We start from the raw sequence: 26978 nt of genomic DNA on the forward strand, positions 1-26978 counted from the left end.
AACAAAAATACCTGGAAAAACTCATCAGTTTTCTTAGCTTTCTAATCAGGTGTCAGCTATAGTATTATCCTCGTGACTCGTAAGGTTGTGGGTTCATACCCTGCTTCAGAGACTTGAGCACAGAAGGTGCTCCACGGCAGTAGTGAGGGGGTGCTGCGCTGTTGGAGGTGCCATCTGCTCTCTGAGATAAAGATAAAAGATCCCATGGCAATGTTTCAAAGTAGGGCAGTGTTTTGTAAAATTTTTATCCCTCAACGGACATCGTTAAAAACAGATTATCTGATCATTGACACGTTGCTCTTTGTGGGGTCTTATTGTGTGCAATTCGGCTGTGGTGTTTCCTCCATTACAACAGTGGCTACAAATTGGCTGCAAAGTGCTTTAGGATGTTCTTAGGTTGTGAAACGCAGCATATATTTATCTTTCCTCATGACGTTACATGAGTTGTCAGTTGGGGCGGGCAGTCCAGCGCATTGGTGCATCCTATCGTGAGTCTAGATCTTTTTAGAACAGAATTGCGAAGCCTTTAACTTGGAATTAATTTGCTCCAATATATATTTTCACGGGATCTGAAATCTAGCCAGGCTTATTGTTTGGTGGTAAGGAGATTTCAGGATTCGAGTCCTTTCCCTGTACGTTTTGGGATGACTGCCTGAAAGCTGCGGTTGTAAATAAAAGTTGTCACGATTCTGCATTGCTGAACAATGGAACAAGCGGTTTGGGCCAAAACCAGCCAATGAGCGAGTTGGAGGTGGGAGCGATTTGTTTAGCCCCGGTGAGAACACGTGGCTGAAAAGTGCCAAGTCCTTAAAAGTGTCTCGGTTTGAGCTGCAGAGCAAGAGAACAGCGGTAGAGTGTACAGCGTCCTCAGCTCCCATTTCCCAAAGCAACAGCAGCAGAGACCATGGCTCCTCCTATTAAAGTCTGTATCATTGGATCTGGCAACTGGTAGGTATGATGAGTCAGTCAAAACAAAAACAGAATTACCTGGAAAAACTCAGCAGGTCTGGCAGCATCGGCGGAGAAGAAAAGAGTTGACCCTGTGGACTCGAAACGTCAACTCTTTTCTTCTCCACCGATGCTGCCAGACCTGCTGAGTTTTTCCGGGTAATTCTGTTTTTGTTTTGGATTTCCAGCATCCGCAGTAGTTTTTTTGTTTTTATATTTATGATGAGTCAGTCCCTGCTTGCAACTGTAACTTACATTTGTAGCCCTGTAATTTCAAGCAAGTGTGTTTAATGTTCCTTGATCTGGCACATTAACAAAATGACTTAACGGTTCAAGTCCGTATGACTCTTAGAGCTAAAGGGAAGTAGAAATGTGGTGAAATATATACTGTTTCAACTTCCCTTTAGCTCTGAAGAAGTCATACCGATTCGAAATGCTGTCTTTCTCCCCACAGATGCTGTCAGACCTGCTCAGTTTTTCCAGCATTTTTTGTTTTTGTTTCAGATTTCCAGCATATTTTGTCTTTAATAAAATGAGTACTGGTTTATGCAGTAAAAAAGATGTAAGATTTTTCTGTGCATTTAGAATGCACATTATAACATATCACTAAGATAAAGCTGACATTCGCCAGTTAAATACTGATCAATGTTACCGTTTTTGCACTGTATAAATCCAGAAAGATTTGTTATGATAAGATACAAAATTTCAGGGAATAATTAGAATATTTATCTCCATTAGTGCACTGGCTGAATACCATTGCATTTTATAGCTCTTATTTGGTTATATGTTCCCAAATAATACATGACCTGACAAGAAGTGTTTTGCCTAGTGAGCTGCGTAACTAGGGAAGTAGAACGGGCTTTAAGCTAAATAATGGGGGCAAGGGATCAAGTTTGGAAAGTTGTGGTAAACCAAAGAGTAGAGACAAGGCAAGAGATAAAGGTACTAATATGGGAAATGATAACCATAATGTGACAGGAAGGGATAGAGAGTAGAAACCTGAATAAATCAGGTAAGGTGAGACGTTACAAAAATAATAAAAGGACAAAACTGAAGGCTCTGAATTGAAATGTACGTAGCGTTTGAAACCAAACAGTTGAACTGATAGCTCAAATAGAAATAAATAAGTATGATCTGATAGCCATTATAGAGACATAGCTACAGGATGAAATAGGTTGGGACCTGAATATTGAAGGGTATGTGACATTTAGGAAGGACAGGAAGTTAGGAAAAGGTGGAGGGGTGGCTCTGTTAATTAATGATGATATTAGCGCATTAGAGAGGAATGACCTAAGTTCAGGAAACCAGGATGTAGAAGCAGTTTGGGTTGAGCTGAGAAATGATAAAGGCAAGGAGTCACTTGTGGGAGTGGTGTACAGGGCACCTAATTGTAACTACACAGTAGGACGGAGTATAAAGGAAGAGATAATTGGAGCTTGTTGGAAGGGTACAATGATAATCATGGGGATTTTAATCTATGTAAAGATTGGAAAAATCAGATGGGCAAAGGTAGCAAAGATCAGTTCATAGAATGCTTTTGGAATAGTTTCTTAGAACAGCACGTTCTGGAGACAACCAGAGAGCAGGCTATACTAGACCTGGTATTGTGCAATGAGATGGAATTAATTGATAACCTCATAGTGAAGGCACCCCGAGGTAGTAGCGATCATAATATGATTGAATTTTACATTCAGTTTGAGGGAGAGAAGAGTGAGTCTGAAACTAATATTTTAAACTTAAATAAGGGCAATTATGAGGGCATGAAAACAGAGCTAGTGAAAGTGAACTGGCAAATGAGGTTAAGGGATAGGTCATTAGAGATGTAGTGGCGGACTTTTAAAGGGATATTTTAAAATAGGCAGAATAGACACATTCCAATGAGAAAGAAAAATTCCAAGGGGAGGGCCCACCATCTGTGGTTAACTAAAAAGTTAAAGATAGTGTCAAACTTAAAGAAAAAGCATATAATTGTGCAAGGATGGGTGTAAGGTCAGAAGATTGGAAAGAATATAAAGAAAAGCAAAGAATGACAAAAAAAATTAATAAGGAGGGAAAAATTAGACTATGAGAGGAAGCTAGCTAGAAATATAAAGACAGTAAGAATTTCTATAGATATTTAAATAAGAAAAGAGTTAAAGTGAGCATTGGCCCTATAGAAAGTGAGCCTGGGGAATTAATAATGGAAAATAAAGAGATGGCAGATGAATTGAACTGGTATTTTAGATTGGTCTTCACCATAGAGGATAAAAGTAACATCCCAGAAATAGCTGTAAAACAGGAAAAGGAAGGGAGGGAGGAACTCGGGAAAATTACAATCACCAGGGAAGTGGTATTGAACAAATTGTTGGAGCTGTGGGCTGACAAATCCCTGGGCCCTGATCAACTTCACCCAGGGGTCTTGAAAGAAGTGGCTAGTGAGATAGTTGATGCGTTGGTTTTAATTTTCCAAAACTCCCTGGATTCAGAGAAGGTTCCATTAGATTGGAAAATAGCAAATGTAACTCCTTTATTCAAAAAGGGAGGGAGACAGAAAGCAGGAAACTACAGGCCAGTTAGCTTAACATCTGTCATAGGGAACATGTTAGAAGCTATTATTAAAGATGTATCAATGACCCTTCCTCCACCACTCTCTGGGGAAGAGAGTTCCAAAGACTCACAACCCTCTGAGTGAAAAAAAATCTTCTTATCTCCATATTAAATGGGAGACCCCTTATTCTTAAACTCCCCAACACAATTATATCAATCTGACTTGCACAATTCAGTTGACCATTAGCATCCACAGCTTTTTGGGGGGCAAGAGTTCCAGATTTCCATCACCCTTTGTGTGAAGAAGCTCTTTCTGATTTCGCCCCTGAACAGCCTAGCTCAAGTTTTAAGGTTATGCCCCCTTGTTCTGGACTCCTGCATGAGGAGAAATAGTTTGCCTGTATAGATTTTATCAAACCCCATTTATCATCTGAAACACCTCAATTAGATCATCTCTAAACCTTCTAAACAATCAAATTTACACAACCTGTCCTCATAATTAAGCCCTTTTAGCCCCTGGTATTATTATGGTTAATCTACATTGTGTTCCCTTCCTGAGGTACTGTGCTGACAACTGAGCAAGTGCTCCAGATGGCCTGCAACTTGGAAATGTGCCCCAATGGTTTACTACAGCCTGGTGTAAATGATTCAGCAAAATCCTTTCATCAATAGGTACGGGAGGAGGCCATTCAGCCCCTCGAACCTGTTCCACTATTCAATGAAATCATGGCTGATCTGTGACTTGACCCCATGTACCCGCTTTTTCCCAATTCTGTAACAATCTCAGATTTAAAATGAGCAATTGATCTAGCATCAACTGCCATTTGTGGGAGGGAGTTCCAAACATCTACCAACCTTTGTGTGGGGAAGTGTTTCCTAATTTCACTCATGAAATGTCTGGTTCTAATTTTTAGACTCTACCCCCCCGTCCTCAGCTCCCCAGCCAGCAAAAATAGTTTCTCTCTATCTACCCCGTTCCCCTTAACATTTCAACCTTTGATCAAATCACCCTTTAACCTTCTAAACTCCACGTAGGTTTTGCAGTGTCATTGGCTTTTTAAATGTTGTGAATTTGGGTGTACGTAGAGACTATAGTTATTTGGAATAAGGAATGGTACTGAACAGCGACTGCCATAGCTTTTGGGTCCAATGTAATATCAATGCCACTTTTTGCATCAGAACATAAGCAGTAGGAGTAGGCCATTCGGCCCCTTGAGCCTGCTTTGCCATTCAATGCGATCTACCTCAACTCCACTTTTCCACGCTTCCCCTATGTCCCTCAGTTTCTTTTTGTCCCTCTCCCCCTTCTTTTCTACCACTGTGCACTCTTCTCTGGACGTAAATAGTTCTAGGTGACCTAGTGCCCATGCTTAACTAGCTGCTTCAGCTGGGCCAGCGTTTTAGAGACAGGAAATCATGTGCTAGTTACTCACCAACAGTTAGACTTTCAATTCAGTGCTTTAAATGTCAGTGATCAGGTCGGCATCTGAAGCATGCTAGAGAACACTGCAAAAAGATTCCTCCTATTTAAAGTATGGCAAATGGCTTTTTGCAGCCCTGTTCACAGTTCACCGTGTACAATCAGATAAGGTGCAATGTGTTTGTTGCAGAAGAATTAATATTTTGCCTAACAGCAATTTCATCATCTACAAGTAGTGATTTTTTGAATTAAGCAAAAGCATGGGGGACATTAGCTCTCTGGTGCATTCTCCATGGCAATGCCTCAACCAGAACCGACTTGCCAACCAATCAGCACTCTTTTCTCATGCAGTGTAAATTGTTGCTCCCTTTGAAATTTGACATTCTTGCATCTGTCCTGATGAGTGCAAGACAAAAAGCTTCGACAGCATGTCTCTTTTTTTCAGCAATACTCAAACGACCAAACAGTGATTAATCCGAGCTGGAATGAAAAGGGGAATGTGGAGAGGGCAAAACATAGAATGAAATGAGAGACAGCATTAAAGACATTGCAATTGTCCTCAACGTCCCAGAGTTTGAAAAGGGAAACCTATTCGCCAAGATTCATGCTTCCGATTGCTATCTGTCAAACCGTGTTTGAGTGTGTGCATGTATGTTTGTGTGTGTCTTTGCAACAGTTAGGTGAGAACTGGACTGCTGCCTCCCATGGTTGAATGGTTAGCACTCATTATACATGGAAACTAGTATCTTGGGTGAGGTGCCATCAGGCGCTGACATTAGTAGAACTGAATGCACCAGTGCCCACAGTTTGGCAGAGGGTGGGAATTAGGGGATTCTTTTCTTGAAAAAAAAAGGACCATATAATCTCATCATTTTAGACATTCATCAGTTTATAAAATCAAACAGTACCCAATATGGACACCATGCCCACTGTGCTCTGCGTTTGAGTATGGACTGTCGAACTCTGTCTTTGGTTGCTGGCCCTTGATGACCATTATTTTGCATTTGTTTTCAAAAGCAACACAGAAAGTCCAGCAAGTGGTGCCTTTGTCAAAAAGCTTGTGGTAACTTGAAAAGTGTTTTGAATGACACTGAGCGTGCTGAAGATTCACAAATTTCTGTATATATTTTCTTTTGTCACTTCTTTTTGCCCTCCCATTTGGAATCAGAACATACAGAGATCAAAGTCGCTGCAGTACTTTAGACTTCTGTTATCCAACTTTCATCTACTTGTATCTGGTTTCAAAATAGAATGGTAATGAATCTTTCAAGTCTCAGTCCCAGCTGCTGGAAGGCTATATCAAAGATTTAACTGTGAAATCCACTGTGCGTGTCTCCCCACCAACACCGCTTCCTCCACATTTTAATCTCGTACTGCAGACTTCTAACACACCACGACTTGCTAGAGGGTTTCTCTTTGAGATCTATTTCTGAACTTGTTACAACTTGGGGGGAGGGGAGGGGGAGGAGGCAGGAGGTGGGGGGTGTGGACTAAAATTTGCCTCAGTGAAGATGTGAGAAAAACCATGCAGAATTTTTTAATTTGTGATTGCTAGCCAGTGACTTCGATAGTTTGTTTTGTGTGCGCACTGTGGTAATGCCACTGAATAGTGATCCAATTAAATAAAGCAAGTAAAATATTGTAATCACATTAAGAGGATTAAACTGGTGAAATGATCCACTGTCTGCACAGGGCGGGGCCTGGAACTCTAGAAAAAAAATGCTTGCATTTCTATAGTGCTTTTCACAATCTCAAAATAAGCACATTGTAGCCAATGAGGTACTTTTGAAGCATAAACAGAAAATGCTGGAAAAACTCAGCAGGTCAAACAGCATCTGTGGAGAGAGAAAAAAGCAGAGTTAACATTTTTGTACTTTTTGAAGTGTAGTCACTGTTGTAATGCAGGAAACACGGCAGCCAATTTACGCACAGCAAGCTCCCACAAACAGCAATGTGATAATGACCAGATAATCTGCTTTTTGTGATGTTGACTGAGGGATTGAGTTCTCCCTGGCCAGGACACCAGGGAGAACTGCCCTGCTCTTCTTCGAAATAGTGCCACGTGTCATTCCAAAGACAGTGCCTATGACACTGCAGTGCTCTTTTAGCACCGCACTCCAGTGTCAGTCTTGGTTTTTTGCTCAAGTCTGTGGCTTGGGCCTTGAAACCAGAACTTTCTAATTTAAAGGTTCAGAACGGAATCTCTACAAGTTCAAGAGCCATGACTATGTTGGGTGAGTGAGGCAAGTAAACGGTTTATTACAGTGTGTGGGGGCAGTGACCCCTTGGTTGGGTAACTTTAAACCTCAGCCAGTGCTGAGAAACCCAGGGTACTTGACAACGAGGTGATATGGAGGTAATCCAACAGGAAGGGGCAATTGGTTTTATTGCTTTGGTTTGGTTGATAATCCTTTTCTCCACTTGATGGGGATCTTGTTGATACTGTCACTGTCATAAAAATTGCCCAGGAGTGTTGCAATTTTTCAACTTGGTTTCCTTATCGCAGTTCCAGTTCTATGATCACTTTGCAGACATAGGGCAGAATTGTCCCAGATTTGCACAAAGTGTGACTGCGGGCAGGAGAAAGGACGTTTTACCCGCTGGCCGCAATGGCGGGTCTTCGCGCTGTATCGTCCCAATCCTGGCGCCTCATTCATTATGCATTCCCGGGAAATGCGCTGGGTCACTGGTGGGGTGACCTCTGATTCACCCGCCCCGCCGTCCCCTCAGGCTGTCAGTGATCTGGGCGCGATATTTAAAGAGTGCCCCTGCACAGAGCTAGCTCTCCCAAAGGGATCAGAAGCTGCTGCAAAGTCATGGCTGCCAAAGGGAGGAAACATGCTGCCCCCAAATTTAGCGATGCCTCCCTCGGGCACCTACTGGATGCAGTGGAGGCCCACTGTGAAGTCCTCTACCCCAGCTCTGGGCAAAGACCAGCAAGCAAGGTGACAAATCCAGCATGGGAGACGGTGGCAGTGGTGGTCAGTGCCAACACCCTGCAAAAGAGGACAGACACCCAGTGCCACAAGAGGATGAATGATCTCCTCCGTTCCGCTAGGGTAAGTCACTGTTCTCATCACTCTCAACTCACACACTCACAAACCCATCACACATCCACAGGGATCTCACTCACTGCCAGTTCAAGGGCCATCACCATGCACTCTCTCACACACACCTTCATCTGCCCGACAGATCGTATCCTCATCCCGTCCATGGCACCACTCACCACCCGCACATGCCAGGCATCCTTCTCATCTGGCCTGGCAGGAATCCTGCTTACACTCTCTCCATTTGTATTGATGCAGGACAAGCTGGCACACAACAAAAGGGAGAGGTCGCAGACTGGTGGAGGAATGCCTGACATCAAGGTCCTCACAGACTTTGAAAACAGAGCCATCCAGCTGGCCAGCGAGGATCTGGACCGTTCCTGTGCTGACGGTGAGGTCAGCGGTGCTCAACCAAGTGAGGATCCAGCAGTGCAACATCCATCAGACAACCAAGCTGTGAGTGAGTTCCCCTGTTCCACAGTCCCCTGACGTGCACTGATTATCTCTCCTTGCTTTGACAGGCACATCTGGGAAGCAGCCGAGGGGGACCATGAGCCAGATCCTCGACTCAAGCCCCGAAGACACCTCTGAAGAAGTATCTGATGACACCTTAATTGAAGACCCATCACAGCGCTCACCCACACCCTCCACCAGCGCAGAGCCACACACATTGGTGGGACCTAGTTCTAGAATAGCCTCGGGGTCACAATCTGGTGAGCACATAGCACTGTCTGATCCACAGCAGGCAGAGGCAGGGACTTCCCAGGTTTCTGGCACTCGGAGGACTGCTGGAGGCCAGAAATCTGCTGAGTCCGAGTCAGATGAGGAGCCTCTGGACTCAGTCATACCTCAGTTGCTGGAGCTGCAAAGACAAGCTCGGGAACATCAGGAAAGGATGTCTACTGCACTCCTCAGATTGCAAGGCACAATGGAGGGGGAGTCCATCTACCTTCAGTCTGGGGTGATAGCGTCAGCATGCCAACGCATCAAGGTCAACACTGGTAGGATGGCGGACGCCATGGAGACCTTGGTCCAGGACATCGAACCTGCGCTGCTGCAGGAGCTGCACTCCATCACTGAGGCACTTACAGGCATCCATCAGTGTCAACGTGAGAGGGGGTGGGGCATCTCAAGCTCACTCCAGCTTCCCCTCCTTCTCAAGGAGTCAGCCAGGGGCCCTCGGGCACCCATAGGGAGGAGGGTCAGCAGGTGCTCACCCTGGGGCCATCCACCTAGGTGACTCCGGGAGTGTCCTGCCCATCCGAATCCCCTCTTCCTGTGACCCCAGCAGCTCCAGCTCCACAGGCCGTGGAGGGTGCAACTGCCACACAGAAGGACTCCGAAAGCAGGCCGGGGCCCTCCAGGTCTCGGCCCTCCAGAGGATGCCTGCCAAAGTCATCACAGACAGTCAGCAGGCTGCCTCCACTTCCACTGTGGATGTCCAGGGAGCACCAAGAAGTAGTGGCAGGATTAGGAAGGTTAAGAAGGTGTAACTCTTTCGAGTTATCAACAGTCACAGATTGTAACTCTTTCGAGTACATTCACAGTTCTTGGTTTTCCGGGAGTGGGACATGAACCCACAACCTTCTGATTCAAAGGCGAGGGTGCTATGAACTGAGCCACAGCTGACACCTAGTTGCACAGCCTGGGCATGGGTGTTAATCACTTGTATATACTGTTCACTATTGTAATAATGTTTCCTTGCCTATGGCACCTTGTTCTGATGAGCAGCATTCATGTCACTCAGATGTGAAACCTTGGTTCCTGCACAAGATAAAGGCAGGTGTCTCAGTCCAGGGCCTCTTCCCTGTGCAATGTGTAACCTTCAGACCAAAGTGATGGTCCAGCCTCACACTCACTGGACACATTACTGATGCCTGCACCTCGATGGTGCTGGTCATTGCTGCCAGAATATTGTGGGCAGGCGCCACAGGGTTTTCTCATTCTCTCTGTGTGCTCTCAGCACCTTTAAGGTGGGGCTGGCCCCCATCACCTCAGCATCTGTGACCAGTGACTCTGTGCTCCTGAAGGGCTCAGGTGCTGAAGGCTGACAAAGGATTAGGTGCATTTAAAGTTTCATGGCTGCATCTCCATGATATGACCCTGATCACAGAGCGCAAGTGATCTGCCCTTGGCCAGACAGAAGCCAGACATTCACAGAGGCCATGTGAAGATCTACGGAGTGCCCTCACTGCATGTTGTCATCATCCCCCTGGAATCTAGTGACTTCTAGGGCCTCCACTGCATCTCCATGACATGAGCCTGAACACTGAGGGTATGTGCGCTGCCATCAGCCACACAGGAGTCAAATGTTCACAGGTGCAAGGTGAGGATGTCAGGACTGTCCTCATTGTATCTCACATCATCCTCCGTGAATCTAGCAGCTATGAGGGCCTCCTGAGCACGCCTGCCTTGTCTGGCCAGTGCGATGGCCTCATCGCCGGCATCTTCACCCTCGAGGACTTCATCACTGTCATGCCCTCCTCATCGGAGGAGACGTGCAGTTCTTCCATCTGCTCTTCAGCCTGGTCCTCCCCCTGTTTCAGTGCCAGGCTGTGTGGTACACAACAAGCTACGAAGATGCGTGACACCCTCTGGGGACTGAACTGCAGTCTCCATCGGACCTGTCGAGGCACCGGAACCTCATTTTCAAGATGCCAATCGTCTGATCCACCAAAGTCCGGGTTGCAGCATGTGCCTCGTTATAGCGTCGCTCTGCTGCAGTCTGAGGCTGGCACATGGGCATCATCAGCCACGTCCTCTGTGGGTAGCCCTTGTCCCCAAGCAGCCAACCCTGCAGCCTTTGTGGACCCTGGACGATGTCAGGGATCTGAGACCTGCTGAGGATGTAGGAGTCATGGACACTCCCTGGGAATCGTGCGCAGACCTGCAGGATGCGTTTGTGGTGGTCGCAGCCACGGTCACTTTCATGGCCACTGGCGGTGGATGCCCTCCATGTCCCTGTGGCACCAAATCCTACAGCAGGTGGCACATGTGACCGAACAGTTCCCTAGACATGTGCAGTCTTCAGCGACACTGGTGCTCAGTCATCTGTAGGAATGACAGGCGCTGTCTATAGACCCTGGGTCTAGCGAGGTGCCTACGAGCGACGGCTGTCTGTGGATCTTCAGCTGCGTGCACAGCAGGCCCTGCCACACCTTCATCTTGAGGGAGGTGCTCCTCCCTTTGCTGAGTCAGGCTTCTCTGCCACTCTCCTCTTCTTCTTCTCTGCTCCCTGTAAGCCATCAGGCATATCGCTAAATCACCAGGCTCCATGATCCTGATGTTCTCCTCCTCCAGGATCAAAGAGAGAGACGTGTGGGTTTGCATATGTGTCCTAAGAACCTCTCTTGGTTAAATCTGAAGGCCCCTTCACACATGCAGGAGAGCGCTGGCCAGCACTTGGATGGCCAGTGTATAGTGTGCTCATTGGCTCTCCAAAACCCCATCCACCTCCGCCCCACTCCACCTGACCGATTGGCAGCAGCTTTGGCCATTAGACTGCATACTGTGTTTTCAGGTCAGGTGCAGGCATTCTCCTAACCCATACTGCGAGGCTGCGCTGTTAGCTCGAACCATGATGGATACTGGCCCAAACCTGAATAAAGACAGTGCAGGGGCTGTGAGCGTCTTCACCAGTGACTGCACCATGGTCGCCTTTCACAAGGGGATTCTACAACCTGCCCAGTCGGCCAATTGTTCTGCTGCCCCCTGAAACACACATTCATTTGCAGCCTGCGTCCGAGGGGTGAAAGGTTCTGGGGCATTTGGTGGCACTTTTCATGCCTTTGAGTTGCTTGAGTGGGCAGAGGCCCGACTCCCAAGTCAATGGAGCTGCAGCTGAATGGTCTCCGCTGCAGAGGAATGGTCACTTTTGACAAGTGTTTCCAAGCGCATGGCCACTTCCCTCACTCCCCCTCCCTCCACCCCCACCCTGGCATGTGCTTGAGTCTTTCCTTCAGTCTGTGCTGCCTTGCCCCCCACCCGCACCCCCTCGCCCGGTCTGACCCGCACTGGAGCCCTTGTCCTGGCACCGCACTGAAAGCCAGCCGGGAAAAAGTGACTTGCCTGTGCCCCCGCTGTGAATGTGCGGCGCCTCTTTCTCGATGTCCTATAGGCGATGCTCTCGAGCGCTGTGCAAGGCTGTGTGCACTCACCTCCGAGTTCCCCTCAGAGTTCAGCTCTTCGGGTGCACACCTTTTAAAGGCAGTGGTGAAGCCGGTGTTCTGAAGCCACACGGACATGGGCGGTAAATTTGACATGATTCCGGCGAGCAGGGATTAAAGTATTGAAATGAGGTTCCTGACATACAGTGATAGCGGGAATCGCGGCCCTGCCATTGACGGGTGCAGCAGACAATTACAAACTGGTTTCACAACTGCGGAAAACTGATTTTTGGCCTTTTTGCCCTATTGTGTCTCCCGCCCCCCTCCCCCCATCACCCACCACTAATGGGACCAGACAATTCCACCCGGTTACTTTGTCCTTTTGACTTAATTTATTCAATATTTCAGATGAATAAGCTTTTAAAAAGGTTGGTTTGCAAATTTGGTTTATCAAAATGAAACGAGCTCCGTTTCAAAAAAATGGCGCAACTTTACCTCATTAAAGGCCACAGCCTGATGAAGTCAAAACCAGTTCCGTGTTAACCCTTCATGCGCTTTGGGATTGACTCTTTTAAAACCAGTTCATTGCTATTCATTAACAGTCATTACTGGGGATTTATTTCGAGAGGACTAGAATATAAAAGCAGGGATGTGCTGCTGAGGCTTTATAAGGCTCTGGTCAGACCACATTTAGAATATTGTGAGCAATTTTGGGCCCCGTATCTCAGAAAGGATGTTCTGGCCCTGGAGAGGGTCCAGAGGAGGTTCACGAGAACGATCCCAGGAATGAAAGGCTTAACATATGAGGAATGTTTGAGGACTCTGGGTCTATACTCGATGGAGTTTAGAAGGATGAGGGGGGATCTGATTGAAACTTACAGAATACTGAAAGGCCTGGATAGAGTGGACGTGGGGAAGATGTTTCCATTAGTAGGAGAGACTAGGACCCGAGGGCACAGCCTCAGAGTAAAGGGAAGACCTTTTAGAACAGAGATGAGGAGAAACTTCTTTAGCTAGAGAGTGGTAAATCTATGGAATTCATTGCCACAGAAGGCTGTGGAGGCCAGGTCATTGAGTGTATTTAAGACCGAGATAGATAGGTTCTTGAGTGGTAAGGGGATCAAAGGTTACGGGGAGAAGGCGGGAAAATGGGGTTAAGAAACTTAACAGCCATGATTGAATGGCGGAGCAGACTCGATGGGCCGAATGGCCTAATTTCTGCTCCTATGTCTTATGGGTATTGTCCTGTGGGGAAGGACCAACTCAATTCTGTTGTGCGGTAAATAGCTTGTCCGTCACATGCTCCTCACTGACAAATGGGCGCGGTTACACAGCCGCAGTGAACATAAGTGACAAATGTGAAACCGAAACAGGGGGCAGGTAAGTTGAATTACATCATGTGTCCGTACGGAAGACGCCACAATAGCAACATTCAGTTGGATCGCTGGCTTCTGAATGTTTTCCAACACAGTGAGGTGCACTCTTGCCTGGTGTTTGCAATTGTGCCTGTCCCCACTATTTGTGCCACTCAAGGAGTTGTGCAACAAGCACCTTCCACTTTTGCCCAGGAGCAGAGTCGGGGCAGAGGGCATTGGTTGATGCTGCCCGCTGCAAATTCCAGTTTCAGGTACCATGAGACAGGCTGTCAAGTTGACAGCTCAAGTTGCGCTCGGAGGGTACATTAAAGTATCTACAGCACAGAAACAGGCCATTCAGCCCAACTAGCCAATGCTGGTGTTTATGCTCCACACGACCCTCCTCCAGCACATCTGCATCTCACCCCCATCATTGAGCTAACTCAGCCTCGAACCTGTGACTTTTCCTGATCGCTCTTGATTCAGCACCACGTTCGGCCTTAATCCACCAAGCCAAAGAGAGGAGCTTCTAATAATCAATATAAATTGTTAGTAGGTAGGCCATGCTGCTCCACCATTCAGTTAGAATAGATCATGCCTGATCTGTATCTTAACTCCATCCACCTGCCTTGGTCCTTTAATACCCTTACCCAACCAAAAGAATCGATCGATGCAAATAGGCAAAACACTGCAAATGCTAGAAACCTGGAATAAAAACAGAAAATGCAGGTCGGCAGCATCTGGAGAGAGAAACAGTGCCTCGATGAAACCACTCTTATTCCTCTGTCAAACCGGCTCTTCACCTCTGAGTGTCACTTCATGAGATTCCACAATTTTTAAAGGGTTGTCAGATGAGGATGGACATTTCAGAGAAGCACTCCGAACAGTGTCCTGCTTTTCAGCATCAGCGCAGTTTGAAGGGGCCGGGCCTAGGCTCAATGGCTAGTATGCTCGCTTCTGAATCAGAAGGCTATGAGTTCAGGAACCACTCCAGAGACTTGAGCACACAATCCAGGTTAACACCCCAGTGCAGCACTGAGAGATTGTTGCACTGTCAGAGGTACTGCCCTTTGATTGGGACCTTAAACTGAGGCCCCCCTTGCCCTCTCAGATGGATGTGAAAGAACCCATGGCACTAGTCCAAATATTTTCCCGGTGACCTAGTTAATGTTTGGCCTCAATCAACATCACTATGAACAGAAGACTTGGTTGTTTATTTCATTGCCTTTGGGATCTTGCTACGCCCCAAATTACAACAGCGACTACATTTTAGAAGTACGTCGCTAGCTGTAAAGCAGTTTGGGATGGTCCTGAAGTTGTGAAAGGCGCTATGTAAATGCAAGTTATTTCTTCTTTTGTTCCTTCATAAATTTGAGCTGTTTTCTGACAACATTTTCCCTTTCCCGCCCCCCCACAGGGGATCAGTCATCGGAAAAATAGTTGGAGAGAATGCGGCCAAAAGTAAGACATTTGACAGCACTGTTAGCATGTGGGTGTTTGAAGAGATGGTAAACGGCAGGAAACTAACAGAAATTATAAACACAGACCATGAGAACGTGAAGTACCTGCCTGGATACAAGCTGCCAGCCAACGTGGTGAGTGTTCTTCATCTTTGACTCGAGAGAATAACTGGTTAGAAGAGGGGAGAGGTAATCGGGGACCCCAGGTATATTTTTCTCTCTCTCTTGAACACTTTGGTGACCAGTATGGAGCCTGGGAGGCCATGTGGAATTGTTTCAATACGTGTATTAATTAATACATTAATTAGCTTTTATCTCAGTATCAGATCCTGTGGTTATAATTTAGGATTTATCCACTAGTGAGCTGTTAAGAACAGCCCTTTGTAAACCTCCACAAATCCTAAATTGGAACTTATAAAATTCAAATAGGCAAATAAACAAAACTCAGGACAAGTAATATTGAGTTGTCTTGGATTCCTGGATGGATTATCAGGGCTTGGGGCCTGGTAATAGCCATGGAGCCAAAATTTGGACACCACCTGGGGTTAAGAAAGTCCAGGGAATGACTCTTGGATTCAGTTACTGAACCAGTTTGTTCACAACCTCAGCGCCCTGTTTGACCCTGAGCCAAGCTTCTGCCCAAATGTCTGCACCACCACCAAGACCACCGACGCAACATTGCTTCAGACCGTCTGTTACTGAAACCTTCACCCAAGCCTTTGCAGCCTCAAGACTCGACTATTCCAATGCTCTCCAGGTTGGCCCCCCATCTTCCATCCTTCCTAAACTTAAACTCATCTAAAACATTGCTGCCCAAATCCTAATCCACGCCAAATCCCTCTTACCCCAATGCTTGCTGACCCACATTGACTCCCATTACAATAGCACCTCAATTTATAAAATTTTCATCCCTAAATTCAAATCCCTCCATGGCCTCAGCCCTCCCTATCTCTGTATCCTCCTCTAGTCCCATGACCCCACCCCCGCCACAAGGTTTTTGTGCTCCTCCAATTCTGACCTCTTGAGCATCTGTCAGGAAGATTTAATAATTGTCAAAATGTTATTGGGATTTATTGTAAAGTAGAGTAATAATGAGGCCTGTGTCTATGTGTGTGTGTGTGTGTGTGTGTGTCTATGTGTGTGTGTGTGTGTGTGTGTGTCTATGTGTGTACTTAATTGAATTAAAGGCAGCTGGTCTGAAGGCTTTGATGTGTCAGAAGATAAGCAAGGTTTGAAATGTTAAGTAGGTAAACATAGGTGTAAAGGGAACCTTTGCATTTTTAAATAAACCAAACTAGATTGATTCAAAGGAAGGGGTGAAATGTTTACATAGCCAGGAGGAGTCAAGCAACAGTGTGTTTATTTTTCCCAAAGATTACTGGTAACATTGGTGAGAATCTTGAGAGAGATTTTTATTATCAGAAAGGCAAAGTCCAAAGACATAGTGAAACAATGGGAATTTGAATTCAATGGGGAAAATATGGATAAAGGAAAGAAGGTTGTGTGCAAGGAAAGGAATTCTAAGATCTAACAAATGTGAAAAGCCTTCAGCATCTGTGCCTCAAGCTGCTGTCTACAATGAACTGAAGTTAAGGAAACTCACTTCGAATTGGATTGTTCAGGGTATCATGTTTCTTTACCTGGGTCTTTTAAAATCTCTGTGCCTTACTGTTGCCTTAACAAAAGTGTAACTGGGAGTTCGATTAACTAGAGGATTTAGAAATTATCATAGGAGTAATTTGTAGATCTATGTGTGTACTTAAAATCATTTCTATTTATAAAGGTTTAATCTAGTTTTGTAAGAAACCTATAAGACTTGGTGGTCTTATTACTACTGAATTCAAGGCACGCATCTCAAAATTCATACAAATTGCAAAACAAGTTGTGGCAGTTGTTTCAAGTTTCCCTTTGGGATTTGAGCAGCTGAACATTTACTATCGACTGTGCCATAACAGCAACCCCAATTTTAATCACTCCACCAATGGTAGCCATGTCTTCAGTTGCCTAGGCCCTAAGCTTTGGAGTTCCCTCCAAAACCTCGCTTTCCACCTTTAAGATTCTCCTTAAAACCTACCCTTTGATCAAGCTTTTGGTCATCTGACCTAATATGTGGTTCGGTGTCAAACTTTGCCTGATAATGCCCCTGTGAAGCACCTTGTATTGTTTGACCATGTTAAAGGCACTATATAAATGCAAGTTGTTAGTGCTGAGGATGATGGGAAATCCTGCAGGATGGACTGTGCCAATTTTGTCGACGTTCTTCCCATCTCTCCTGAAGGAAAAGCATCTCTGGATAGCAGAGAGGGAAGGGGGAGACTGATTTAGTTGTGGAATCATAAGGCTCTCCAGGTGCCAGAGATAGTGGAAGATGATCTAGTGAATGGGTAAAGTTGAAGATGAATGGGATCCTGTTGTCATTGAAGGGAGGGCTGAGAGCAGGAGCACAGAAAATGGGGCAGATATTGTCAAGGGTTCAAGGGAAATCTTTGCCAAGGTTAAAGGGCTGGTACAGAAAATGGAGTCATCAGAGAAGATGCAATGGAGATGGAGAAGTGTCTTTATAGGAAAGCAGGGAGGGACGGATCATAATCAAATAATACTGGGAGTGCTATAACCGACAACTGAGCCACATCTAAGCACTTTGGAATCAGGCAAAAAATACACAAAAAATTCAAGACCCCATTAATAAAACCTCAAACCTCCCCTGTAAAAACAGGCTGTTCTCCCGGTACAGGTTGTCCGTTGACTGAAGCCAAGTTTTGAGTTTGAGCCCAGGCTAGAACATTGAACTGGAGATGTAAACGATACCCTGCTGTTCATTTCCTTTTTGTCATTGGCTGGTTCAAGAACTGAAGCCTCCAGATAATTCTCCCAAAGCACTTGCCCGGCCTTCGGGAGGCAAGGGGAAACTTTGAAGAAGTTGCTTCCTCTCGGCAGCCCATCATGGAATGACCTGCGGCCTGTGGGGAGGACAGGTTCGATCCCCTGAAGGACCTTTTCTCAATTTGTATACCTGTCAGTGGACACCTGAGATGGCAGCAGAGCTGACTAGGAAACACTGAACATTTCCATTAAATCCTGAAAGGGCTCAGTTCAGTTGAGGCTAGGATAGCTGGATAAATTAGACGATTGTGTCATTTTTGTCGTATTTGGACAATGCCCCATTTAAGCCACCCCTGGATCCCGTCTGTTTTGTACATATTTGCCTGGCCTGGGTGTTAAGTTCTCTTTGCTGATATTTGTTATCCAACCTGTTTAGGTTGCGGTACCCGAGCTACTGGATGCAGCAAGTGATGCTGATATCTTGGTGTTTGTCGTGCCTCACCAGTTCATCAGACGGACCTGTGATGAGTTGAAAGGTCACATCAAGCCTTCCTCTATTGGAGTCTCTCTTATCAAGGTACAGTGTGACCCTGCAATTATACGCAGGGCCTTCTTTTCATTCCCCTCTCCATCCTTGCACCCTCTTTCCCCGCCCGCCCACCCACCCCGCAACACTCTTTCTTCCACCCTTTCCCACCCCCTCCCCAACACCCATCTATTTCTCTTTTCCTTACCCATGGCATACAGCAACTCACCAAGGCTCCTTTGGTGGCCCCTTCCAAACCCACAGAAGGACAAGAGCAGCAGACACATGGGAACACCACCGCCTGCAAGTTCCCTTCCAAGTCACTTACCATCCTGACTTGGAAATATATCACTGTTCCTTCACTGTCGCTGGGTCAAAATCCTGGAACTCCCTCTCTAACAGCACAGTGGGTGTACCTACACCACATGGACTGCAGCGGTTCAAGGAGGCAGCTCACCACCACCTTCTCAAGGGCAATTAGGGATGGGAAATAAATGCTGGCCCAGCCAACGAAGCCCACATCCCAAGAACAAATATATAAAAAAAAAACTGTACAGTACTATAATAATGGGCTGTTTAATCTGTCCTTCTTCTGTTTAATCTTTCCATTGGATCCTGCAAATACAGTCATAAAATCAAGGTCTTCAATGTTATTTGCTGCAGGGTATTGACGTCGGACTGGATGGCCTGAAGCTGATCTCTGATATAATCCGGGAAACCCTTGGGATTGAAGTTAGCGTGCTGATGGGAGCCAATCTGGCCAGCGAAGTAGCGGCTGAGAAATTCTGCGAGTCCACCATTGGTAATGCCTCATAGTCATCTACTACTCATCCAGAGGGTGTGCTGTGTACACAGGGATGGGGCATGGGAGCTGAAACCTACAATGATATAACATGGTGGGCCACTATGCTGGTACCTATGATGCCTGCACCCAAACACTATCTGGCCTCAGCCATGGCAACAAGGTTGTGAGGGGAAGAGGGGGCTGGTGGAGACATCATCTCCACTGGTAAAGAGGCATAAGACAAGACGCAGCTGAGGATGACCATTGGACCTGTCTTAGCTCATCCACCTGGAACGCCCCACAGTTGCCCCTTCACTGCACCCAGCTGCCTGTTGAATGATTTGTCATCTACTGCCCTGTCCATTCCATGTGTTGATCACTTGCTGTGATAAAGAGCTCCCTGATGTCAGACCTTGTTCTGCTCGTGTGGTTTACCATGTTATGTTTCAAGGTTATGAAGGGGTTTGACAGGGTGGATACTGAGAGATTGTTCCCCCTGGCTGGGGAATCTAGAACATGGGGGCACAGTCTCAGGATAAGGGGCCAATCATTTAGGACTGAGATAAGGAGAAATTTCTTCACTCAAAGGGTTGTGAATCTTTGGAATTCTCTACCTCAGAGGATTGTGGATGCTCCACCATTGAATATATTTAAGGCTGGGATAGACAGATTTTTGGTCTTTCAGGGAATTAAGGGATATGGGGAGCGGGCGGGAAAGTGGGGTTGAAGCCCAAGATCAGCCATGATCGTATTGAATGGCAGAGCAGGCTCGAGGGGCCGAATGGTCTACTCCTGCTCCTATTTCTTATGTTTCAGATTTATCTTCTGCATATTAAATTTTGAGGTTGCCTTCTTTTAAGATTGAATTGCGCAGTCTCTCCTCTCACGTTAAGGGATCGGTCTCGGCGACCGGAACTGTTCTCAAGGCCTTTACATAATGGTGACTAGAACTGGCCACGGTGCTCAAGATATATGACTTAGGTTCACACTGTGTAAACATACTCCTGGAATATAAACTACAATGTGATGTGGGCTCAGGCGATGTTTATCTTTATGACTGAACTTTGCCTGACCTCTTCTACTGAATAGGAGCTACCAACATTGCACATGGGAAGGTTTTAAAAGAACTGCTGCAGACTCAAAACTTCAGGATCAGGGTGGTAGAGGAGGCAGATACCGTGGAGATCTGTGGGGCCTTAAAGGTAGGTGAAGCTCTCACACATGGTTTACCTGCTCATTTTGAGGATTATTTTAACTTTGAATTTTGCGATTGTGTGTTACTCCTGCAAATTCGACCATCTACTGTTTGGGAAAACAGTGATTATATTTCAAAAGCACAAACTTTAGAGCGGGCAAGGTGCCAACTGTGATTCAGTGGGCAGCACTCTCATCCCTTTGGGTTCGAGTCCTACTCCAGAGGTTTGAGCACAAAGCTTCAGACCTGAGGGGACGCTGAGCTGCCGGAGATGTGGTTTGTCGGGTGAGGTGTTAAACTGAGGCCCTGTCAGGTGAACTTAAAAGATCCCAAGGCACAATTGAAAGAGGAGGAGGGGGGAGTTCTCCCTGGTGCCCTGGCCAATATGTACCCCTCAACTGTCATCACAAAAACAGATTGCCTGGTCATTGTCACATTGCTGTTTGTGGGAGCTTGCTGTGCGCAAATTGGCTGCTGTGTTTCCTGCATTACAACAGTGAGCACACTTCAAAAAGTACTTCATTGGCGGTAAAGTGCTTTGGGAGGTCCTGAGATGCTACGTAAATTCAAGCTTGTTGTTTCTTAGGATTCACTAAGACGGCACAGTGCAAGAATCATGGGACAAAGCCTCTTTCTTTAAAAAGTGCCTGTAAGTGGTCACTCCTCCTCAATGCTTTAAGTAGATGAATTGAGTACTAAATTTGACAGACTGTAAAGCTCCCAAATTTGGCCACTGACCTGGACTGTTGAGACGAGGGGTGGGGGATGGGCTTAAAATCAACTGTGGGCTCACTTCCCTGGCATAGAGGGGAAGAGTTTAGGTGGTGGCAAAATGGCTATGGCCCAGGTCCCTTCGTTAAGAATGCAGCCCAGACATAGTTGCAGATTTCCCACTGAACTTTGTTACTGAGCTGTGATCTGTTTTCCTTCCACCGTAAATTATTCACAAGCAAAATAGCTGAAGCTGGTAACCTGGAACAGCCACTGAGACAAAGATTGCCTGCTGGGTGGGAAAGACCCCCTCCCAGACACCCAGAGCTTGCCCTTCCCTTTTCGTGAGGAAAGTTATCTCGGTGGCCAGCAGCCATTGGAGATGATGGACTTTAACCTGACCTAAGTCAGCATGGCTCAGTTGGCCCCACTCTTGCCTCTGAGCCAGAAGGTTGTCCATTGAAATCCCACCCTAGCGCTCGAGGACAAATAAACGTAGGCTGACATCCAATGCAGTAGTGAGGGAGTGCTGCACTGTCAGAGGTGCCATCTTTTACAGCAGATGTTAAACCCAGACCCTGTTTGCTCTCTCAGGTGGAGGGAGGAGATCCCATGGCCCCTACTGGCAGCTGAGTTCTTGGTGTCCTTGCCAACAATCATCCCTTAATCGAGAATAAACGAGCACACTAACATGAACAAATATAAACAGCCAAAGACACCAAAAGAGACAGATAAGTTGGTTCTGTAAGTCGCTGTTTTTAGAACCTTGCTGTGTCTAAATCGGCTGCTAGGTTTGATGACATAACATAATACTTTCAAAGTGAGCCACTGGCTGTAAAGCACTTTGGGATGTGCTGAGGCTCTGTAAGATCTCACGTAAATGCGAGTTTTTCTTTCTTTTGGATTACTTGACCAGTTTGATCAGTGGTTCACTGGAATGGTGGGTTATTCAGGCTGTTTGCCCCGTTCTGTTTATCTGAACGTTTGCTAACGTGCAGCCTGCTCTCGCTCCTGTTTCCCCTGTTTTAGAATGTGGTTGCTGTCGGGGCCGGATTCAGTGACGGGCTGGGCTACGGAGACAACACGAAGGCTGCTGTGATCCGGCTGGGGCTGATGGAGATGATTGCCTTTGCAAGGCTGCACTGCAAGGGCCCGGTGCTGTGCTCGACCTTCCTCGAGAGCTGCGGGGTGGCAGACCTCATTGCGACCTGCTATGGAGGCCGCAACAGGAAAATCGCAGAGGCCTTCACAGTAACAGGAAAGGTGGGGGAAATCACTGAACAGCCGTGTCCCTCGACCCCACCCCACCTCCGAGCTTTGACCTTACAGTTGGTAACTACGTTAAGAATGACGCAAATCCCCTTCTCTTCTGCAGACACCACATTCTGCTGGCACCCCAGTCCGTAGGCTCCAGCCGCTCTTGGGTGCCTCATCCAAGTGGCCATTCTTCAAACATGAGCCAGCAGTGAATGTCGACTGGCTGTTCGCATGCTTACCTGATGCTGCCAACATGGACTCGATGGGCCAAATGGCCTCCTGTGTCATAATGACCCGAGATGGCATTTGATAGTGGGCACTGTGGTTGATTTTCCTCCTTCTTGGCCCAGGGACCCTGGCCTAACGTAGGCCCTCGATCATGGCCTTGGCTGTAGGCCACAATAGATGGGGCCTCCTACTTAAGGGCAGATTAGGAGTGTTAGCACTAATAATCATGAGCTTAGAATTTCTGCATCTCTTATTTTTCTTTGTTCATTCACGGGATGTGGGCATTACTGGCAAGGCCAGCATTTATTGCCCATTCCTAGTTGCCCTTGAACTGAGTTGCTTGCTAGGCCATTTCAGAGTCAACCACATTAGCTGTGGGCCTGGAGTCACATGTAGGCCGGACCAGGTAAGGGCGGCAGATTTCCTTCCCTAAAGGACATTAGTGAACCAGATGGGTTTTTAATGACAACCCAGTAATACCATAGAGTTTTATTTAATTTGATTGAATGAAAACTCCCATATCTGCTGTGGTGAAATTTGAACTCATATCCCAAGATCATTAGTCCAGGCCTCTGGATTACTAGTCCAGTAACATAACCACGATGCTGCTGTTCCTGTTGTGATTTTGTGGTTGTGATTTTATTTTATTTTGCACTCTGGAGATGGAGGACCCTCCCCCGACAGAAGGTGCCCCACTCCCCACACGCTCTGCCGCCTCTATTGATATGGATATAACATCCCTTTGAAATGGCAAAGCTGTTTTTGCTGAGGCACTGCCTAACCCTGAGGGCCGCAATTTCATGGGTGCCAGCGGCCCATCAGCGCCTCACTCAAATGGCTGTTCTCCAGTAGTTGTCGACAGTAATTGTCCCAGACTGAGAAGGGGGCTGGGACCCATCAGAACATAACCCAATCCAACCCTCGTCCGATTGTTTGTCGAATATAAGAACGTAAGAAACGGACGCTGGAGTAGGCCGTTTGGCCCGTCGAGCCTGTCCTGTCATCCAACATGATCATGGCTGATTTACCTCAACTCCACCTTCTCACATTATCCCTCAATTCCCTTAACATCCAGCAATCTATTGACCCCTCTCTTGAAGATAGGGGTAGCAGGTGTTCAGGGACCTGGGGTTGAGATACCAATCAGCCATTGAATTGAATGACGGTGCAGGCTCAAGTTCCTATGCCACACATTCCCAGCAAAAGCCACAGGGGAACTCCACCAGATCCGGAGCTGTGGACCAGTCCTCTCCACCACCCTAATTAACAGGCACCGAAGCCAATTGTGTCTGTCCCGATTCCGACACATCATGGAACCAGACAAGGTGCTCACTTAACTCGAAAGAAAATCACACGGTTGACCTGAATTAATTTGTTTCTAAATTCATGACAGATTCTTGTATCCTTCCTCAGTCTATTGAACAGCTGGAGCACGAGATGCTGAATGGACAGAAGCTACAGGGACCGCAAACAGCTTTCGAGATCAATCGCACTTTAAAGCTTCAAAACCTGGCCAACAAGTAAGTGTTCTAGAGGCGCACTTCACACATACATTCACCGGGAGACCACCCCTTTTATTCATCCATGGGCAGCCTTTGCTTCATAACACCCAAAAAAAAAGGCGTGTAGTTATCTGTTCTGCAGAACCCGTGCAGCACACAAGGAGGCCATTCAGCCCATCGCGCCTGTGCTGACTCTTTGGTAGACCAGCTAGTCCCTTTCCCCTGCTCCTTCCCCACGGCCCAACAGATTTTTTTTTTCCCTTTTCAAGTCCGTTTTTAAAGTTACGATTGAATTTGCTTCTTGCTGCCCTGTCAGGTCAACTCAATGTGTTTAAAAAAAATACAAATCTTCCTCAATCCCCACCACCCCAGTTGTTTTGCCAGTGCTGTGTCTCCTGGTTCCTGACCCTCCTGCCAGCGAGATAAATATTGGCCTGCTCTGCTCTGCTTTGAAACAGTGCCGTGGGATCTTTTACATCCACCTGAGAGGGGCCTGGGTTGAACATCTCATGTCCAAGACGGCACCTCCGAGAGTGCAGCATTCCCTCACTACTGCACCAGGGTGTGTCAACCTAGATTATGTCTCTGGCGTGAGACTTGACCTTCTGACTCAGAGGCATGAGTGCGATCCACTGGGCCAGGACTGACGTGGCAACCAAGTGACCCATTGGCACCAGTAGAGAAAGGCAAGTTTGTCTTTTGCCTTTCCTGGGGAAAGTGGAATAGAAACGTTGGAGAAATTGCCACTTCTTCCTTGCAGTGTGTTGAAGAGGATGCTATGGTTTTCTATCTCCATGACCTACGCCATTTTTTTATGTGAACTTTGCACTCATCAGGGGGAAGGATGTTAGTAGTGGGAAATGGAACACGTGGCATTTTGGAGACCCAATATCTGCAAAACCGCTACCCGCTCATGCATAATCTCATTGAATGCAGAATAAAACTCCCTCTGCACTGCCCCAATAGTGTGACATTACAATAATGTGTAATGTCAGATGGGCACCCTATACTACACCAGTGTTAACACTTTTCCATTTCCTATTACAACCAGCCTGTGAGTGAAATGACCCACTTAGTACCAATTTATGCCAAATTGGTGCCAGTTTAGTGCTGTAGGCTGAATTGACTCCCAAACTCCTGAAGACACACACACAGCCAGAAGAAACATTCACTCCATCAATTCGAGCCAAGTTCCAACAGTGAAAGGTCACTGTCATTTTACAACTGTCTTTGGAGTGCCTTTAATGATGTTATTCATGGAATGTGAGCTTTGTTGGAAGGCCATCCTTAATCGCTCTTCAGAAACCGCCTTCCTGAATGCAATCTCAAAATCATGAATCAATCGGAGTCAATGGGGAGAAACTGTTCATTGGTTGAAGGGTCAAGTACCAGAGGACTCCGATTTAAAATGATCGGCAAAAGAACCTTTTTCACGCAGCGAGTGGTTAGGGTCAGGAATGCACGGCCTGAGAGTGTGGTGGAGGCAGATTCAGTCGTGGCTTTCAAAAGGGAATTGGCTAATTATCTGAAGAGAAAAGATTTGCAGGGTTATAGGGAAAAGGTACTATCTGAATTGCTTTTGCAGAGAACACGAGGCCAAATGGCCACTACCTGTGCCACAACCGTTCTATGAGTGACTTGCTATGCTACTTCAGAGGGCAGTCAAGAGTCACATGTAGGCCAGACCGGGGAAGGATGGCAGATTTTCTTCCTTAAAGGAGATCAGATGGGTTTTTACAATTAGGATCATGGTTATTACTAACACTAGCTTTTAATTTCCATATTTATTAATTGAATTTAAATTCCCTGGTGGGGTTTGAATTTAGGGTCTCTAGATCATTAATTGATGTCTCCTAGATCATTAATCCAGGCCTCTGGATAACTAGTCCAGTAACATAACCACTATGCTACCATGACCCCTTTGATTGTGTTAATCCTTTGTTCCTTTCTAGATTCCCTCTGTTCACTGCTGTGTACCAAATCTGTTATGAACACAAGCCAGTCTCAGAATTTGTCCAGTGCCTCCAAGACCACCCAGAACACAAGTAATTAACTCAACTTAAAGGGACCTGTTCCGGACCTCACTGAGATTTCATCTACTTCTAAACGATCAGACACAGTTTAATTGGCAGAAAGTGTCAAAGCAATGTTTGCGTCATGCACTAAAGTGTCGGCAAATCTTGCATTCACTTGTGTGGAAAGTGGCAAGTTGTCTCCGTAGTTTTATGTATGTATATTTCTATGAATGTGTGTGTTTGGGGATAGAGTTCCCACTTTGGATGCCATGAGAAAATTGCTCCAAAATGTGCTTGCAGTTGCGCTGGCTAGGCTAGGCTTCAAATTTCTGCTAAAATTTATTTGCACAATCAACTCAAATCTTCCAGGAACTGACACAATCGAGCAGCATAATAGAACGCAGCTATTTGTTTTTCTTTCACGTATCCGTTAAGAGTGGTAACCTGGTGCAGTTTTGTTCATTTTTTATCTTCATTGCTTATGTTTTGAAACTCCTACAAAATGAGTGCAGACTGTGCACAAGGTTTTATGTATGTTGACAGTCATCCAGGGCCCTCAACTCAGTGCTGAATCAGAGGAGATTCATGTGCTAGAACAAGATGAACACCAAACAAACCTATTCACTTGTCAACTTTTAACTGCCATGAATGAGGAACAATTTGGTCAGTCACTCAACTTTGAATTCCATTTATCCAACATCCCATTTGTTCGTGAGCTCCATAAGATCAGTGGCTAAAACCATTGACTTCTTCCACATGGGCGCTTGACCTCCATGAAAGTATTGTTCTCAAATGCAGTGTATTTCCATTTATTCCAGTCTGCAGTGAGACCGGCAGCGGAGTAGCTGATAGTGGGTTAAATCGCCAGAATGAAGCATTTTTATAAGACTGTCCAGTCCTCTGCCTGTGAGTAACCTGGAGGAAACAAGCACAGCCTGAAGAGCCTCTCCTAAGCAGTGCCATTGGCGGAATCTTGCACAATCGATCTGTGTGGCCAGTTTGTGAATGGGACCTAATTCAGGCAAAGTAAATCCTGAACCAGCATTCGTTGCTCCCAATGCAGTTTCCTCTACAT

General features: G+C 46.3%; 1 protein-coding gene across 2 annotated transcripts; it reads left to right on the top strand.

The window, feature by feature from the left end:
* Positions 1–494: 494 nt before the first annotated feature.
* On the top strand, positions 495–26941 carry LOC144672595 (glycerol-3-phosphate dehydrogenase [NAD(+)], cytoplasmic-like). Of its 2 annotated transcripts, none has more exons than XR_013574120.1 (8): positions 495–948; positions 14820–14997; positions 18122–18262; positions 18875–19013; positions 20085–20197; positions 21931–22164; positions 23780–23906; positions 25841–26941. XR_013574120.1 is itself a non-coding variant. In XM_078534418.1 (8 exons), the coding sequence occupies exons 1-8, from the start codon at positions 905–907 to the stop codon at positions 25935–25937; spliced, it is 1053 nt and encodes a 350-aa protein (XP_078390544.1). In that variant the 5' UTR covers positions 495–904; the 3' UTR covers positions 25938–26941. The 2 variants fall into 2 exon arrangements, 1 of the variants encoding a protein (XP_078390544.1); XM_078534418.1 differs by having other exon boundaries at positions 23800–23906.
* The last annotated feature ends 37 nt before the right edge of the window (positions 26942–26978 follow it).

The sequence above is a fragment of the Cetorhinus maximus genome, chromosome X (assembly GCF_964194155.1).
Source record: "Cetorhinus maximus chromosome X, sCetMax3.hap1.1, whole genome shotgun sequence".
NCBI lineage: Eukaryota > Metazoa > Chordata > Chondrichthyes > Lamniformes > Cetorhinidae > Cetorhinus > Cetorhinus maximus.